Source organism: Rutilus rutilus (genome assembly GCF_951802725.1).
Source record: "Rutilus rutilus genome assembly, chromosome: 19".
NCBI lineage: Eukaryota > Metazoa > Chordata > Actinopteri > Cypriniformes > Leuciscidae > Rutilus > Rutilus rutilus.
In genome coordinates this window covers 22,345,574-22,359,362 of record NC_140232.1, presented here as the reverse complement: position 1 = coordinate 22,359,362, position 13,789 = coordinate 22,345,574, and the positions used below count along the sequence as shown (strand labels likewise).

The window sequence follows — 13,789 nt, the reverse complement described above, 5'->3', positions numbered from 1 at the left end:
CACTTCCGTTTTCTGTTAGTTGTGCGTCATGGTCTTATGTTTAGAGTTTGTTCCTCAATTTGACAGAAGAACAACATAAAGCTTGCCGAAGTCAGTCCAGCTTTTTAGAGAACATTTAAACTATCGAGAGAAAAATGAAGCTGATTTTCTTTCTTCTTGTGCTCTTGAAGAACGGTGAGAATGGTTCTTGTTTTTTTTCTGCTCTTTTTAAAAGATTATGGAGCAAAAGCATTGTAATTCCCTATTTAAATTTGAACTTAAATCAGTTTTTATGATTTCAAGAATAAAATACTATTTCAAGCAGCAATAAAAGATGGTATTATGTCTATAATCTCAATTTTAAAATGAGAGAACATTAATGTTCAGAAAATGTTTTTCAGGAATGAATCCAACCGAAGGACTCCATGTGATTTATTCATCAGGGCACATTATTTTAAAATATTCCTTTGACCAATATTATAATAGTTTTGAAAAAGCTTGCTGTAAGTTTGCTCAGTCGGAGTGCTTCTTCTTAGTGAATAATAGAGGACAAGTTGATCCCCTGTATCGAGGAAGAATATTCATCATTAATTACAATGGAGGATTTGAAGTAATAATTACGGACCTGAGTGTAATGGACGCTGGCGTATACATGTGTGGTGTCAGTGTGTCCCCTGGCACCTATGAGAGTGTTGAAGTTACAGTTTCTGGTGAGATTTTCTTTTTATAAATTAATGTTTTTTTTTTTTTTTTTTTTTTTTTTTTGCATACATTGATTAAGCGTTGATAATTATTTTTGGAATCAAATGATCAGTCTTTTATGGTTTATGTGTTGGTCATACTCATTTGGAAGTTGTATTTTAATTATTAGTTTATAGTTTGTAAAAAATATATATATTGGTAATTTCCACAAATAGGCCTTAAAGAAAGTGGAGTAAACACAGCTCGTCTCTCGCCAAAATCCTCCATCAAGCCAACAGTCCGGCCCTCTTCTTCCTCTGCACCAACTGTTTCTGAGAACGACGCAGGGAAACTCAGGTAAATTTTGTCACAAATATTAACCCCTTACAATTAAATTAGTATAGTAATAGTCATTAATCTGTGTAACACATCACAACATTAAGCAGTGACGGCTGGGAAACAACCTACACGCTCGCTGCAGTTTTAAGTGTTCTGGTGTTTGCTGTCATCTCAGTCACACTGCTTGTCTATCGTCTAAAGACCAGGAAGAAAAAATCCACAGGTAAGTGCAATGAACGATGATTATTTTCAATTATGTAAGGTAATCTATCTTTTGGGTTGAACATCACTTTTTTTTTTTTTTCACTCCCACAGAAATAAGTGGAACCTGTGGTTCTGCTAACACCACCATGGTAAGGAGACCATACATTTTCAATTGACGGATTACTTTTATTTAGTCCCAGACAGATGTAAGATATTTAAGTGTAAATTATAGATTATTTATTTTGATATACAGTATCTCCCACTTTTATGATACATTCATCGGTCATACTACAAATAAGGTTTATTATGGGGTAAAACCGATGAGTTAAACCACAACTCGCATTCTGCTTAATCGGCCCATTCCTTATTCATAATAGTATGCTGATCTGTAATCATCTTCATCAACTGGGAACAGCTTGGTATATAGAGATGGATGATTTTGTAGAATCAAACCCTGTCTGCTCAACATCTCTCCACAGGAGCAGAACAGCGTCATCTACTCTATGGTGGACTTCAAGCCCCACCAGGATCCATCTGAAATATATGCCAATTTACAGATACACAGTCCAGGAGACACGGATCCTTCTTCAAGATGTACATTCACAACAGAGGGAAGTGTAGAATACTCCACTATTTTGAGAGCACCAGCATAAAAATTGTCATTGTTTAGATTTTTTTCATTTGTTGTTTTTGGCTGTTCAATGGATATTTCTTTTCATTATGAGAAACTATGAATGCAACACTGTCTGATATGATAATATCAAATATAAATGATGATAACTGAAAACGTCTTTATAGTAAAAAATGTGTACTGTCTCTATATGAAGCTAAAAATGAATTTCTCTTTACTCTCAAACTGTATATCGTTAAATTTGGGTGTTTGACAGACAGAAAAACACAGGATGGCAATTTGTGATGCAATAATTATAATTACAATAATTTTATTTCGGATGAATAGAGAACCTTTCAACTAAAGTGATGTCCGGCCTATAGGAAAAATGACATCTTCACCCTTTATACAAATATTGTTAAACATTTGTTAAAGATTTTGTAAGCATATTGCGTTTTATTTGTGATAACACAATGAAACATGCCAAATTGTGCGGCCATAATATTTGGCCAGGCTGTCAAACAAAGAAATTATGAACACATGCAAAAACAAGAGAGGATTAAAGAAATATTAATAACTGATAATGTTGCAATTTGTTGGCTATGGTTAGATGTCGAAATCGGTAAAAAAAACTATTTTTGCAATCCAGTACTTCTTTTGGCAGCAATGGCAAGACCCAATCAGAATCGAGAGTGAGTCTTGGCCACTTCTGTCCAAAGGATAAGTATTGCAGAGCAAAGTTACACAAACAAAAGATTTCAAGGGCCCTGGTTTAATCAAGGCCATTCAAATGAATGAGGACAACCACTTTCCACAAATCATGCCAATAAATTCAACATCGACATTTTAGGGCACCCTTGCTTTGTCTTAATAATGTTTGTTCTAGGCAATTTGTTGACCTATCCATGTTAATCAGCCAGGAGCTTTCAGAAATGAAGAGAATTCCTTTGCATTCACTGCAGAGTTCATAGGAACCAGACACTGCAATATATATATATATATATATTTTTACATTCTATGAAGTGAAACTCAGATTGCTCCGGTCTTAAAGACTGTTAAACAGAAGTGAAAAAAAAAAAAAAGAAGGGTCAAATGGTTATCTTCGATTCACACATCTCTAAATAAGACGACTATTGTGAAATATTGACAACAATGCTTCTTGTTCCTGTATTGCACCTAATTTTCTATTTTACATTTTTACATTCATAAACCTTTATTTTTTTTTATGTGCTAATGCATATGTCTTATCTCATTTTGAAAGTATATCAAATTGGTAAAATCTTAAAAAAAAAAATATTATAGAAATTTGAAACTTTTTTTTTGGAATATTATAGCATTTTATGCCATTTCTACAAGTATTTTGCTGTCTTTAATGGTATTCATAGGAAAACCTTTTTTATTAAGCATCAGATACCACCCAACTAAAATATTATTCTAAGAGCATTTTGCTAACGTTCCCATTAAGCTATGAACATGTTATTTCTGAATGTTCCCTCAACGTTCAAAACGTACAGTTTTAAAAACTTTTTTTCTTGGTTAAATTAATGTAACATTCCATTTTATAATTCTGCAAAGATATGACCATTACTTTTGAATGTTCTCTGAATGTTCTGAAGCAATTAATAACATTTAAAAACATTAGACAAAAATCTAAATAAATTGTTTCAGAAAAAAAAAAAAAAATCCATAAATGATGTATAAATAAAGTTTTTGTGCTAACATTTTGAGAACATTATTAAAGACCAGATAACTTTTAACGAACATTCTATTAACGCTACTGGAAGAACGTTTGTTCATAATTTTGAGAGTTCTGTGAAAGTTCCCTGTTAGGGATGAAACACTGTTGTTTGCTAGTGATCTTTAATATCTCACCTTGAGCGTTAGGTGTGCATTTCAGAGAAAGTCAGGAGTGATTTGATGCTATAGTTCAAAACTGTTAATGTTTTAAAGAAATTTTTAATATTTTCTCCGTCATATACTTCGTTAACAGAAACATTAAGGGCAAGACATCAAAAAGTCTGAATGCATGAAAAGGTCCAGTTCACATTCACTCTTCACACAGTGAAAAAAAGCACAAAGACAATTCAGACTGATTATATTTTATTTATAATAACTAAGCCTTCAACATATTTACAGCATATTGAAGATAAATTATTCAGAAATATGACTCCCTCCTAAGCACATTCCAAAATGTCTCTGTTTGCATGTACACAACATAAAGGTGTATATATCAAGGTGTGTGTAACATAAAGGTAATCTGGTGATGAGACTAACTTTGCTTTTACTATCAAGTGTAGTGGATGCCAAGGTAAACCAGTGATTCTAAAGGTAGACCTTGCGCCACTGCGAATAATATCTGCATTTCTGTACTGCAAAGTGCATGAGAGTGAAAAATTAAAATGGCACTTGTTATTAATCTTCTTGTGCTATCCTGCTTTCAAGTATTCCCCTCCTCCATTCCTCTTTTCTTGCACTCTTTCCAGTGTTAAAAGTCTATGTTTTTAAAGTCGCTGTTACAGCGATATCTGTTGTCGCTGTAGCTGGTGCAGACCAGATGTGGCAGGCAGGGGCAGGTGTGGTGTTGTCTCTTCCCGGGGAAAGGAAACTGAAGCGAAGTCAAAACACACAGATAACTTTATTAATAACTGCATGACATTATTATTTCATATAACTTATTAGTATTATTGATCAGCAATGCATTGATTAAAAAAACATGACTTGCTACATTCAAATTAATAAAAATAAAGACCATTTATTTTTAAACCTTGACTGGTTCTAATTAAATCTTTGCAGACGTTAGGTCAGCCAATCAAGAAACTACAAAATTCTCTAGGCGTAGGCTTCTGTTTAAGGATCTTGTCAGTTTTATTAGTCATCATTGAGTCACAAAACTCCCCAAATCTGCTTTTCTTCACCTCGTAGCCTACGCTGAATGGCAAAGCTTCTGTATCAGTGTGAGACTGTCCGTCAGAGTGATAAACAGCCCTGATCTGTGAGACATTCGATCGATATCAGCCACACTTATCAGCAGATTCTTTTAAAGCCTTCCTCACTCATCTCTGGCTGCATGTCACAATCAGATCAGATTTCTTGATTTCTGCATTCTTGAATCCGAGTGTTTCTTTTCAATTTAGAGTTGTTTGATCATCTATTGTCCGTTCTGACTAGTCTATCTCTGTTTTGCTCTTTGTCTCCATTTTTCTCTTTCTCTTCTTATAACTGTTAACCTTGGGTTCCCTCGAGCCAGCCAGTCGAATCACTGCTTTGATTTCCCGGAGGGGTCTCTCATGGCTCTGTACAGTGTGTGTGTGAGTGTATCTGTATACCTTGTGGCTGTACGGGTGGCATTCGTCTCCTTCCAGCCCCTGTGGTGTGCACATCCGCAGGCCTCGGAGCCACAGACTCACAGCACAGCACAGCCCCACGCCACACTGCACATCCCTGTCACACGCCTGACACACAAACACAACACAGAACACGTCACATACTGTATGCCCTTGATTCCCAATACATGTAAGATCTTGCTTTGGCTTTGTTTACTTGTAAGATTACAATTTTGTACAAATGATAATAGTGTATTGCTCATGAGTGATAGTTTGTTGAGCTTCTATGTATTTGAATTATCCAATGCCAAGAGCGCAAATGACCTTTGTTAAATATTTGACTTATATTAATGCCTTTCTCAGAAAGTTAGTTTCGTCTAAAATTTTACCTAGAATGGTCAGAACCTTTTATAGACCAGCAAGGAGGAAGCCACTTTCTTGGTAAGTCTGTTTTTTTTTTAAGTGTATCTTGCAATATATTTATCATTCTTTATTAAATGAAAATGCTAGATTAGAGTTAAATATGAGTTAAATGGAGGATGGAGAAATGGGGGGGAATGTGATAGAAATGCAAAAATGGAAAATGTGGAAAAACGGATCTAAAATCTGATAATGAACAAACTGTCCTTTCAAAAACATTTATTAATACAGTAAATTGAATCTGACACAATCAATTAAACAATAAGCCTGAACAAACACAATGAAGTAACTGTATCCATTGGTGACGCTTTAAGGTCTCTTTTGTTAACATTAGTTAATTAGCATTTTTTAAAGCGTTTATTAACCTATTAGTTAATAAAAATATTCATCTTCACATTAGTTTACAGTGCATTAACTAACAAATACAACTTTTGATCGTAAAAATGTATTAGTCAATGTTGATATTAACATTAAATAATAAATGCTGTAGGTAAATGTTAATGTTAACAAATGAAACCTTATTGTAAATTGTTACCAATCCATTTTGACGAAATATAAACCACTTTTTTCACTATAAGTTATTGAAACCAACTGAACACTTCATTATTATGTATAATTGCATAAATGGATGAAAAATAAAATCAGTAAAAATGTCAGACTCACCCCTGTGATGACGGCACATCTGCACCAGCTCAGGGACAGCAGGAGCACGGACAGTATCAACACCCTGCTCATAGCAGCAGCAGCGGGACAAACACCACAAAACACTAAGAGCACGAATTATCTTATTTCAGTCTTCTAAATCTCCCTATTGATCTTTCTTCTGTCCTGCGGAGCTCCCAGAGGATTTTCTATGGCCCTGAGGAGACGATTTGACTTCTCTGCTGTTCTTAACCCTCTGTCTCAGAGTGTGGAGTCTTTGGTAACTTCTGAAATAAGGTCTGAGATCTGGCTGTCTCTCTCTTTCTTTCTCCATCTCTCTTTCTCTTTATCTCCCCTCGCCCCTCTTTCCCCCCCACCCACACCTCCGCAGAGACTTCGTCATCTCTTTCTGTATGACGCTGGACCGGATGATGGAGAAGAGACCTTTACTGGATGTTTCACTTCAAGCTAATCCTTCCTGATGACACCAGCTATTAGCACGTTTTTCATTGGATATGTGTGGTTATTAATCAGCCCAGTTAAATTTAGAAGAGCATTGTTTGCCAAACTTTGTTTTTGGCTTACGTCGCCCCCAAAAAGCCCCAATCAATAAGTCTCAAGTACACCTTCACTGAAACCTGAAATGTGTTCATACTGTCAACTCATTTTATACCGAATATCATTTATCATCACAATATCATTAATACAATTAAAGTCATAATTGATAAAATCACAGCTGATATGGTTTGAAAACAGATTTACACAGTAGCACGAATATTATCGGTGTCATCCACAGAAATTCATAAAAAACACAATATTTTGTTTATTAATTTAGTGTTTTAATTCTTTTCTTAAAAGGAACTTAAATCATTTTTTTCCTTTACTTTTATAGGTTTAACAAATCAAAATCGTTCCAAGTATTCCTAGTTTGGAATCACTAGAGCACAAATTACTATGTAATATTTCAGTAAATCCTCTAGTTTGTTTGATTGATTAATGTTTTGTAGGTATAGTTTGTAGTATCTGCAGTTGGATTCTCTAATTTATTAAATTGTGCAACAAATAGAATATCACAATATATCTTTTTTATATTTTAAATTTGAGGATTTATCATTTGTAATGATGTAAACAATCATTTGAAAATACATATATATATTTTTTTAAATGATTTACTTCATTGTCAAAGAGAAAGAATCCTTATCACCATCATCTAATATCCTCTATGCATCCAGTTTCATGCGCAGCTTGTTAAAGTAATTTCATTTTCCCCCTTATTCACTTCTCCACAAGGCACTTGTTCATTTTACAGGAGTCCACGGGGCCATAATTATCACCTTCTCATTTGAATTATTAAGATTCATCACCCTTTACAGCGCCAGAGTAATGTCAGTTTTGCAGCCAAGTTTCAGAGTACCAAACACAAGTCAAGTAAGGTCATAGGAAATGAGTCATCAGCGCAAGGGTTGACGAGAGAAACGTTTATTTTTGCTTCCTGACAATATGATGCAGCTCCCAGGTAAATCACAACAAATTAAGCGCTTGTCAATTCATTTGAGACGTTTAAGCCTACAGTCACCCCGTGACATAATATGCACTGTCATTCACTGACAATTTCCTATTCACAAGTCTTAAATGTGCCAGTCAGGCACAGACTGTTAAACGTATTCGACATCATGTCCTCTCAAGCCTGAAAACTTCTCTGACCCAGCAGTAACAAGAGTAATTGCATCTCATCGCGGACACATGTGCCCTACTCACTACAAACAGTACATTTATCATGAAGGGACTCTTTAAAAATAACGACTCTTCAATTTCTGGTGTCAGGTTTAATCTGGTCTCGAACTTCAGCTTTTGCTGCTGTGAGGTCATCGGAAGGCCTGCACTGAATCATCGCCCGCAGAACTTCATGCAAAGCTCTGCAGTTTTACACAGAATTAGAACGCCTGCCATTCATAACAGCCACTTGCATGCAAGTGCTTTTGACCAATAATTCAGCTAACAATACATTTAAAGAAATACATTCATGACTTATTTCTTATGCGGCCTTGCACTTTATGAAGTCAGGCACTCTCTTTTCATCAGAGTCAGATGCATATGGAAAAGTGGATATGGCCTTTATGAACTGCTGATGATCAAAGCCCCTGGGTTGGAGATACGTGATGGAATGCAATTATACAGAATCAATGAGCTTACTTGAAATTATGGCTAAATAAAATATCCAACTTGACAGCAATTGGAGTGAAGGATAGCCGATTGGAAAATGTCAGTACAGTTGGGATTTGATTTACGTTTAGCGAGAGCATGAAAATGCCATTGGTTAGTCAGCAGTGCATTTCTTGGCTGCAGTGAAAGTGATGGATGCCACTGACGGCCAGGCCACGCAATTACATTGCAACTTTTTGCCTCGTCAGCAGACCAGCTTGGCTCTAACTGCACAGGACTGGGCAGAAATCATCAAGCGTTGCCAGCAGGGAAGAACTTATGTTGGCTAAAAGAGCTTGGTCGCTGTTAAACATAACTTCATAATGCAATGTGAGCATTGAACCAAATAGAGCTGAGCTATTATATATTATATTATATTATATTATATTATATTATATTATATTATATTATATTATATTATATTATATTATATTATATTATATTATATTATATTATATTATATTATATTATATTATATAATTCTCACACTAATTAAACTAAATTATTAGCACACACTAATATCTTGGCATTTTGGCACAATAAGAGCATAATATATTAGTAGTAGCAGTTTGTAAAAGCAGTTAAAATATCTTGGCAGTTAGGATCTTAGTATATTATTAATGAATCTATCGAGAGAGAAATGAAGGGGAGATAAATTAAATTGACCTAAAAAATGTGATACCCATAAGGCTGCATACATTCTGGAAACCTGAATCAGTTCTGGGCTCTAGGGATTGTTGCTCTGCTTCATTTCATTTGCATGTATATTGAGCTCTAAGCTGATTTATACTTCACAATGTGCACAAATACAAAATGGTAGGCTGTATTTTTGAAGTATAGGCTACAGTTTACACAGTAGTCTAGATATATGATATACATACAAACATATATGTTATGTATTATATAATGGACACTGTCTTCATCAAAAGTGGCTCATGAAACATAAAAGACAGAGTGCCTCAGTATCATAAGTTCAAAATAGAGAAGACAGCATCAGTTTCTGATAAAGAACTCCTCAAACAGAATTGATGGTAAGGAGCTGGACTGGTCTTTTATTCTGCTTTTGGTCAGAGCATGGGGTCGTCTAGAGATATCAACAGTGAACATTCACACCTTCCCCTGGGATTTCTCATTGACAATGACAGCTAAATGTTAACCGGATGTATTCGCCCTTTAAAGAATTTTTCAAGAATTCTTTAAGAATGTATTATTGATAAAAAAGGAAGTAGCCTAGAGAAAAAAAAAAAGATGTGAAAAAAGACACTGAATCAAATGTGATCATCTGCTAATGATAGTCCTGCAGGAACATCCATCTAAAGCTGGTTGCGGTGTTATGGTACATTGTAGCTTGTTTTTTAAGTGGTCCAAGCTGGTCTTCAACCATTTGGGTGATTTTGGTCCAGCAAAACAACAGCTTTCAGCAAGTCTGACTACGCAGAAAATTGTTCAGTTCTCCTGTCATAAGTCTGTTAAACTGTATCATATAACTTACATTTAACCTAAAACACATATTGCATTACAACTACATGGAGAGTGTTGAGTGCTGACTTGAGCTAGATGGCGCTAAGATCGTATTCGCTTAGTGTTTTTTCCTTGGAGGACGCCGTAGTGTTTGAGTCGCATGTTAGGATGTCAGCTGACATCCCGGAAGTAGCCCAAATAATAACTGCCGCTTCACCTCTCTCCACAATATTTACTCTTACTGTTAATTTAACATCGTTATTTAAGCCGCTGTTATGGAGGGTGCTCTGGAACAGCATCTTGATGATACGTACGTTAAAAAAATGATCGTTCTTTACCAAGCATATTAGCCTAGCCTACTTATTTTGTGTGTTGCTTTACCAATCTGTGTTTTCTTACACTAGGATGAAAAATCCTGCTATTGTTGGGGTTTTGTGCACAGACGCTCAAGGCCATAATCTAGGATGTAAGTATCGTTTGTCTCGTTCATCCACTGGGTCTTGATGACAGTAACGACTGTATTTGCGTAGTTAACATGTTTACGCGTAGTCGCAATTACGCAATTAATAAGACCAGTGACAAATTCCTTAAATATTCCTTTTTCCCAGTTTTTTTTATGTGCAAAACAATATAATGGAAATTTGTCTTGGACTCAAGGTGTGTTTACAGTGACAATAAACTGGGTCCATAAACAATAAATGCAACAATACATAATAACAATTAATAATAATAAAAGCACTACTGCTGTCGTATCATCCAGGAGGACGCTGCACATTGGTGGTGGTTGATGAGATTCCCCCTTCCATGTAAAGCACTTTGAGTGCGAGTAAAGCGCTATATAAATGTAACGAATTTTTATTATTGTTTATTATTGTCTTCCAGAGGGCAACAACTCATACTCTATGTGCAATATGTGCAATGCCTCGGCTAAAATTTGATGTGCTTCCCTAAGAACTGACTGTTTTTACAATGACTCAAAAGACTGATGTTTCTTTTTCCCTATGGTCTTCATCGCTATTTTTACCAGGCGAGCAAACTTAAACTTTGCTTGAGCCGCACGGTTACCAAACCATACCATAATGCCATATCTAATTATGCTCTCTATAACTGCCCGATAAAATAAACACACAATTTTCTGGTCCTCTCCATAAATCCTAAATCTGCACTGAAAATATAATCTGCTGCACACAGGAGCAAAATAGAGTTAAACCATTAAACATGTTGTTTAATAAAATATAGGGTTATAGACTTATAGGCTTTTATATGGGTTTTCTTGAATGTTTGAAATCTTTTCCATTACTCACCATAATATGAGAACGACTTATGTACTGTAACTGTAAGCTTCTTTAATGTTTTAATCTCTAGGCCGTGGCTCGCTCTCTGATGAACATGGAGGAATTGTGTCTGTACTGGCCAAGCAAGCTGCTTCTCTAACCAAAGACCCCACTGACTTCCCTACTGTGTGCCTGGAGTCTGACTGTGGGTAAGACGCTTCTTGATTAAGCTTCATTTTGATAGAGAACAAAGAACAACAAAACAAACTCCAGATCTTAAAGGCTTAGTATCCTCATCCTAAATTTATTATAAAGAGACTTGTAATAATACATATTGCAGCTGCTTTTTAAGTATTAATTGGGGAATGTTTGTAATTCTGTTATTGCAGGAACATTTTGGTGAGAACACATGGAACAATTACACTGGCCGTGCATAAGATGGCATCATGAATTCTGTTTGTATGTAATTGTCAGATATTGAATGTGTGCAGTGTTTTTAAACACCATTACTTTGAGTTTGAAAATCTTTAAAGGTCTAGGCCTATTGTCAGCAACATAGAAGCTTAATGATTGGCTGAGATTAAGTCTTCCTTCATATCAGCAACCATCAGATGTTTGTTGTCCGTGGTTAATCACTAATTTTGAATGTTTTCTTATAACCATAAACCACAGTTCAAATGTGTTTACTGCTTTTTTTTTGCTCAAACAATATTGTTTCCAGTTAATAAATTGTGTTATTTAAGGAAACTTATTCTGACTGTGTCTAATTGCACATAAGTACTAATAGTTGAAGTACCATAGTGTGTCAGAAGGGGACAGCAGTTGTAACACATAATCAAATCAGAGCTAAAGTGTTTTCATTCTGAGCTGCCGTTTATATTATAAAAGTTAAGACAGGTGAGGTGTTTTTTAATCCTTCTCTGTAATGGTCACTAAGTCATTATTTCTTAAACAGAGACATGTAAGCTGAGAAAAAAGAGGCAACTATAATTATTACTATTGTTTTTTAGGAATAACAGAAATACATTATCCCTATCCCTTTTTTCTTTTCTTTATGTTTGCTTGGATTGTACTGGTTTATGCATATGGAGAATGCAGAGAATTCATTAGTTTTATTTTTGTCATGCTCACTCCAGTAAAACATGTGAGGGGAGAAAATGAGGTATCTGAAGATTGCTGAATTTTTTATCAGTCACTCTGGCCTGTCATGAAGCGTTCCTTCTGAATGCATGTGATGACTGGTGAACCAGACTTTTATTTGCCAAGTTTGCAGTTATTGCAAATAAATTGAAGAAAAGTTTTACTGAAGATAGTTTGCAGTTTCATCAGGCAGAAGTCAGCTTCAAGACTCACACAGGAGTTCGTAGGCCGCCCCGTTTACAGTTACAAAGATCACAGCAGTTATACCCTACACCAAAGTCTAAGCTGAATCCTTGCTTCAGGTTGCAGTTTCTGATCGGCTAAGAAATAGATAAACAGTAATTTTCCACACATATACAGATAGACTGAAGCAAATCTCCATCGATTATGCAGCTCAAACTCGGACCCTGAAGTTAGGCACGTCGTGGCCTTCCTGGTCTCAGATTTGGGTTGCTGGGCGCCAACATGTTCAGAACAACAACTCAGTCAATCTGTGCCAGTGGTTCCTTAACCTGTAACCAAAAAGACTTAACGCACACTGACACACAGCTTTCCCAAGGTTGGATTTGGCCAGGCTCTAACTATAAACAGGAGAGTCGTCTTAAAACATCAAGATAATGCATTATTTCCCTCAAGGAGAGCTACACTTTAGTCTAACTGGAAAGTAAGGTTTTAACAAAGAGATGGTCCCTCAAACTATAGACTTCATTGACCCCTGTGACCATAGTTGTCAGAGTACCCTAGAAAAAAAAAACAGATGTATGTATTGACACATGTTGAAGACCTTTCTCAAACAAAACATCTTTCCATATTTCATTTCTGGAAGCCGGGCTAAATTAGCAAGCACGGTTACTGCAGTCATACATTAGAGAATACATGAAAAGAACATGTCAGTGATCGCACTGATAACTTCTATAACAAAGTAAAATCTCAGAAGCTATAGAGAAGTCATTCAACTCGTGTGATATTTAGAAGGAAAAATATTGATTAATACCTTGATTATAATCACTCATTACATGAGTATTCCAATCCACCCCCTTCAGTAGCATGAATGCTAAGAAATCAAGGTATAGTTTTTGTCCCATTCTTTGATGTACTGTATCTGTAATGTATTATTTGTAATGTTTAGTAGATGTTCTGAATGTCTAACTTTCAGAGCACAAAAACAGCACTGAGAACAGAACACAATGTAATCATCATCTTAGCATGTGTGGGTAAACATTACATAATTTCATGACTATTAAGAGAAAAACACAGTTGAAAGAAATGCTCTGGATCTTTTTGTATAATGCCATATACAACAAAAAGGACATATTATATTATCTGAATTGCAGCTCCAAATAGTTTGACAATTTCGGGATAAACTAAACACTGCAGAAGGTTTGTGTGTGCTTAAGTCAGCAGATAAATATTCTCTAAGTACATTTGAATGGTAATTATAACATTTCAGAATACAGGTGTATTTATGGAAGGTTTGCATTGTGCCATAATGAGACCTGGCTATAGGAGGACAC

At 35.5% G+C, this 13,789-nt stretch overlaps 3 protein-coding genes across 4 annotated transcripts; 2 read left to right on the top strand and 1 right to left on the bottom strand.

Moving 5' to 3' along the window:
* Positions 1-20: 20 nt before the first annotated feature.
* Positions 21-2,112, top strand: LOC311279140 (uncharacterized protein). 2 transcript variants are annotated; one of them, XM_084390437.1, is made up of 6 exons: positions 21-174; positions 381-689; positions 897-1,017; positions 1,107-1,222; positions 1,315-1,352; positions 1,683-2,112. In XM_084390437.1, the coding sequence occupies exons 1-6, from the start codon at positions 135-137 to the stop codon at positions 1,854-1,856; spliced, it is 798 nt and encodes a 265-aa protein (XP_084246563.1). In that variant the 5' UTR covers positions 21-134; the 3' UTR covers positions 1,857-2,112. The 2 variants fall into 2 exon arrangements, with proteins under 2 accessions (XP_084246563.1, XP_084246562.1); XM_084390436.1 differs by having other exon boundaries at positions 1,104-1,222.
* A 2,063-nt stretch (positions 2,113-4,175) lies between these two features.
* Positions 4,176-6,519, bottom strand: prok1 (prokineticin 1). Its single transcript, XM_084390438.1, has 3 exons — positions 6,220-6,519; positions 5,140-5,265; positions 4,176-4,418 (listed from the first exon to the last, which is right to left on the bottom strand). Exons 1-3 carry the CDS (start codon positions 6,289-6,291, stop codon positions 4,299-4,301), a joined length of 318 nt encoding a protein of 105 aa, XP_084246564.1. The 5' UTR covers positions 6,292-6,519; the 3' UTR covers positions 4,176-4,298.
* Positions 6,520-9,950: 3,431 nt separating this feature from the next.
* lamtor5 (late endosomal/lysosomal adaptor, MAPK and MTOR activator 5) lies at positions 9,951-11,882 on the top strand. The gene is made up of 4 exons (XM_084388684.1): positions 9,951-10,171; positions 10,266-10,327; positions 11,227-11,344; positions 11,525-11,882. The coding sequence occupies exons 1-4, from the start codon at positions 10,137-10,139 to the stop codon at positions 11,583-11,585; spliced, it is 276 nt and encodes a 91-aa protein (XP_084244810.1). The 5' UTR covers positions 9,951-10,136; the 3' UTR covers positions 11,586-11,882.
* Positions 11,883-13,789: the final 1,907 nt, after the last annotated feature.

Excerpts from the sequence above, each read along its gene's own strand:
- LOC311279140 (XM_084390436.1), top strand. The coding sequence starts at position 135 with ATGAAGCTGATTTTCTTTCTTCTTGTGCTCTTGAAGAACG. Across the intron at positions 175-380 it reads TCTTGTGCTCTTGAAGAACG|GAATGAATCCAACCGAAGGA; the intron begins GTGAGAATGGTT and ends AATGTTTTTCAG. Across the intron at positions 690-896 it reads TGTTGAAGTTACAGTTTCTG|GCCTTAAAGAAAGTGGAGTA; the intron begins GTGAGATTTTCT and ends TTCCACAAATAG.
- lamtor5 (XM_084388684.1), top strand. The coding sequence starts at position 10,137 with ATGGAGGGTGCTCTGGAACAGCATCTTGATGATAC. Across the intron at positions 10,172-10,265 it reads GAACAGCATCTTGATGATAC|GATGAAAAATCCTGCTATTG; the intron begins GTACGTTAAAAA and ends TTCTTACACTAG. Across the intron at positions 11,345-11,524 it reads TGCCTGGAGTCTGACTGTGG|GAACATTTTGGTGAGAACAC; the intron begins GTAAGACGCTTC and ends CTGTTATTGCAG.
- prok1 (XM_084390438.1), bottom strand. The coding sequence starts at position 6,291 with ATGAGCAGGGTGTTGATACTGTCCGTGCTCCTGCTGTCCCTGAGCTGG. Across the intron at positions 5,266-6,219 it reads GATGTGCCGTCATCACAGGG|GCGTGTGACAGGGATGTGCA; the intron begins GTGAGTCTGACA and ends TTTGTGTGTCAG. Across the intron at positions 4,419-5,139 it reads GCCACCCGTACAGCCACAAG|TTTCCTTTCCCCGGGAAGAG; the intron begins GTATACAGATAC and ends ACTTCGCTTCAG.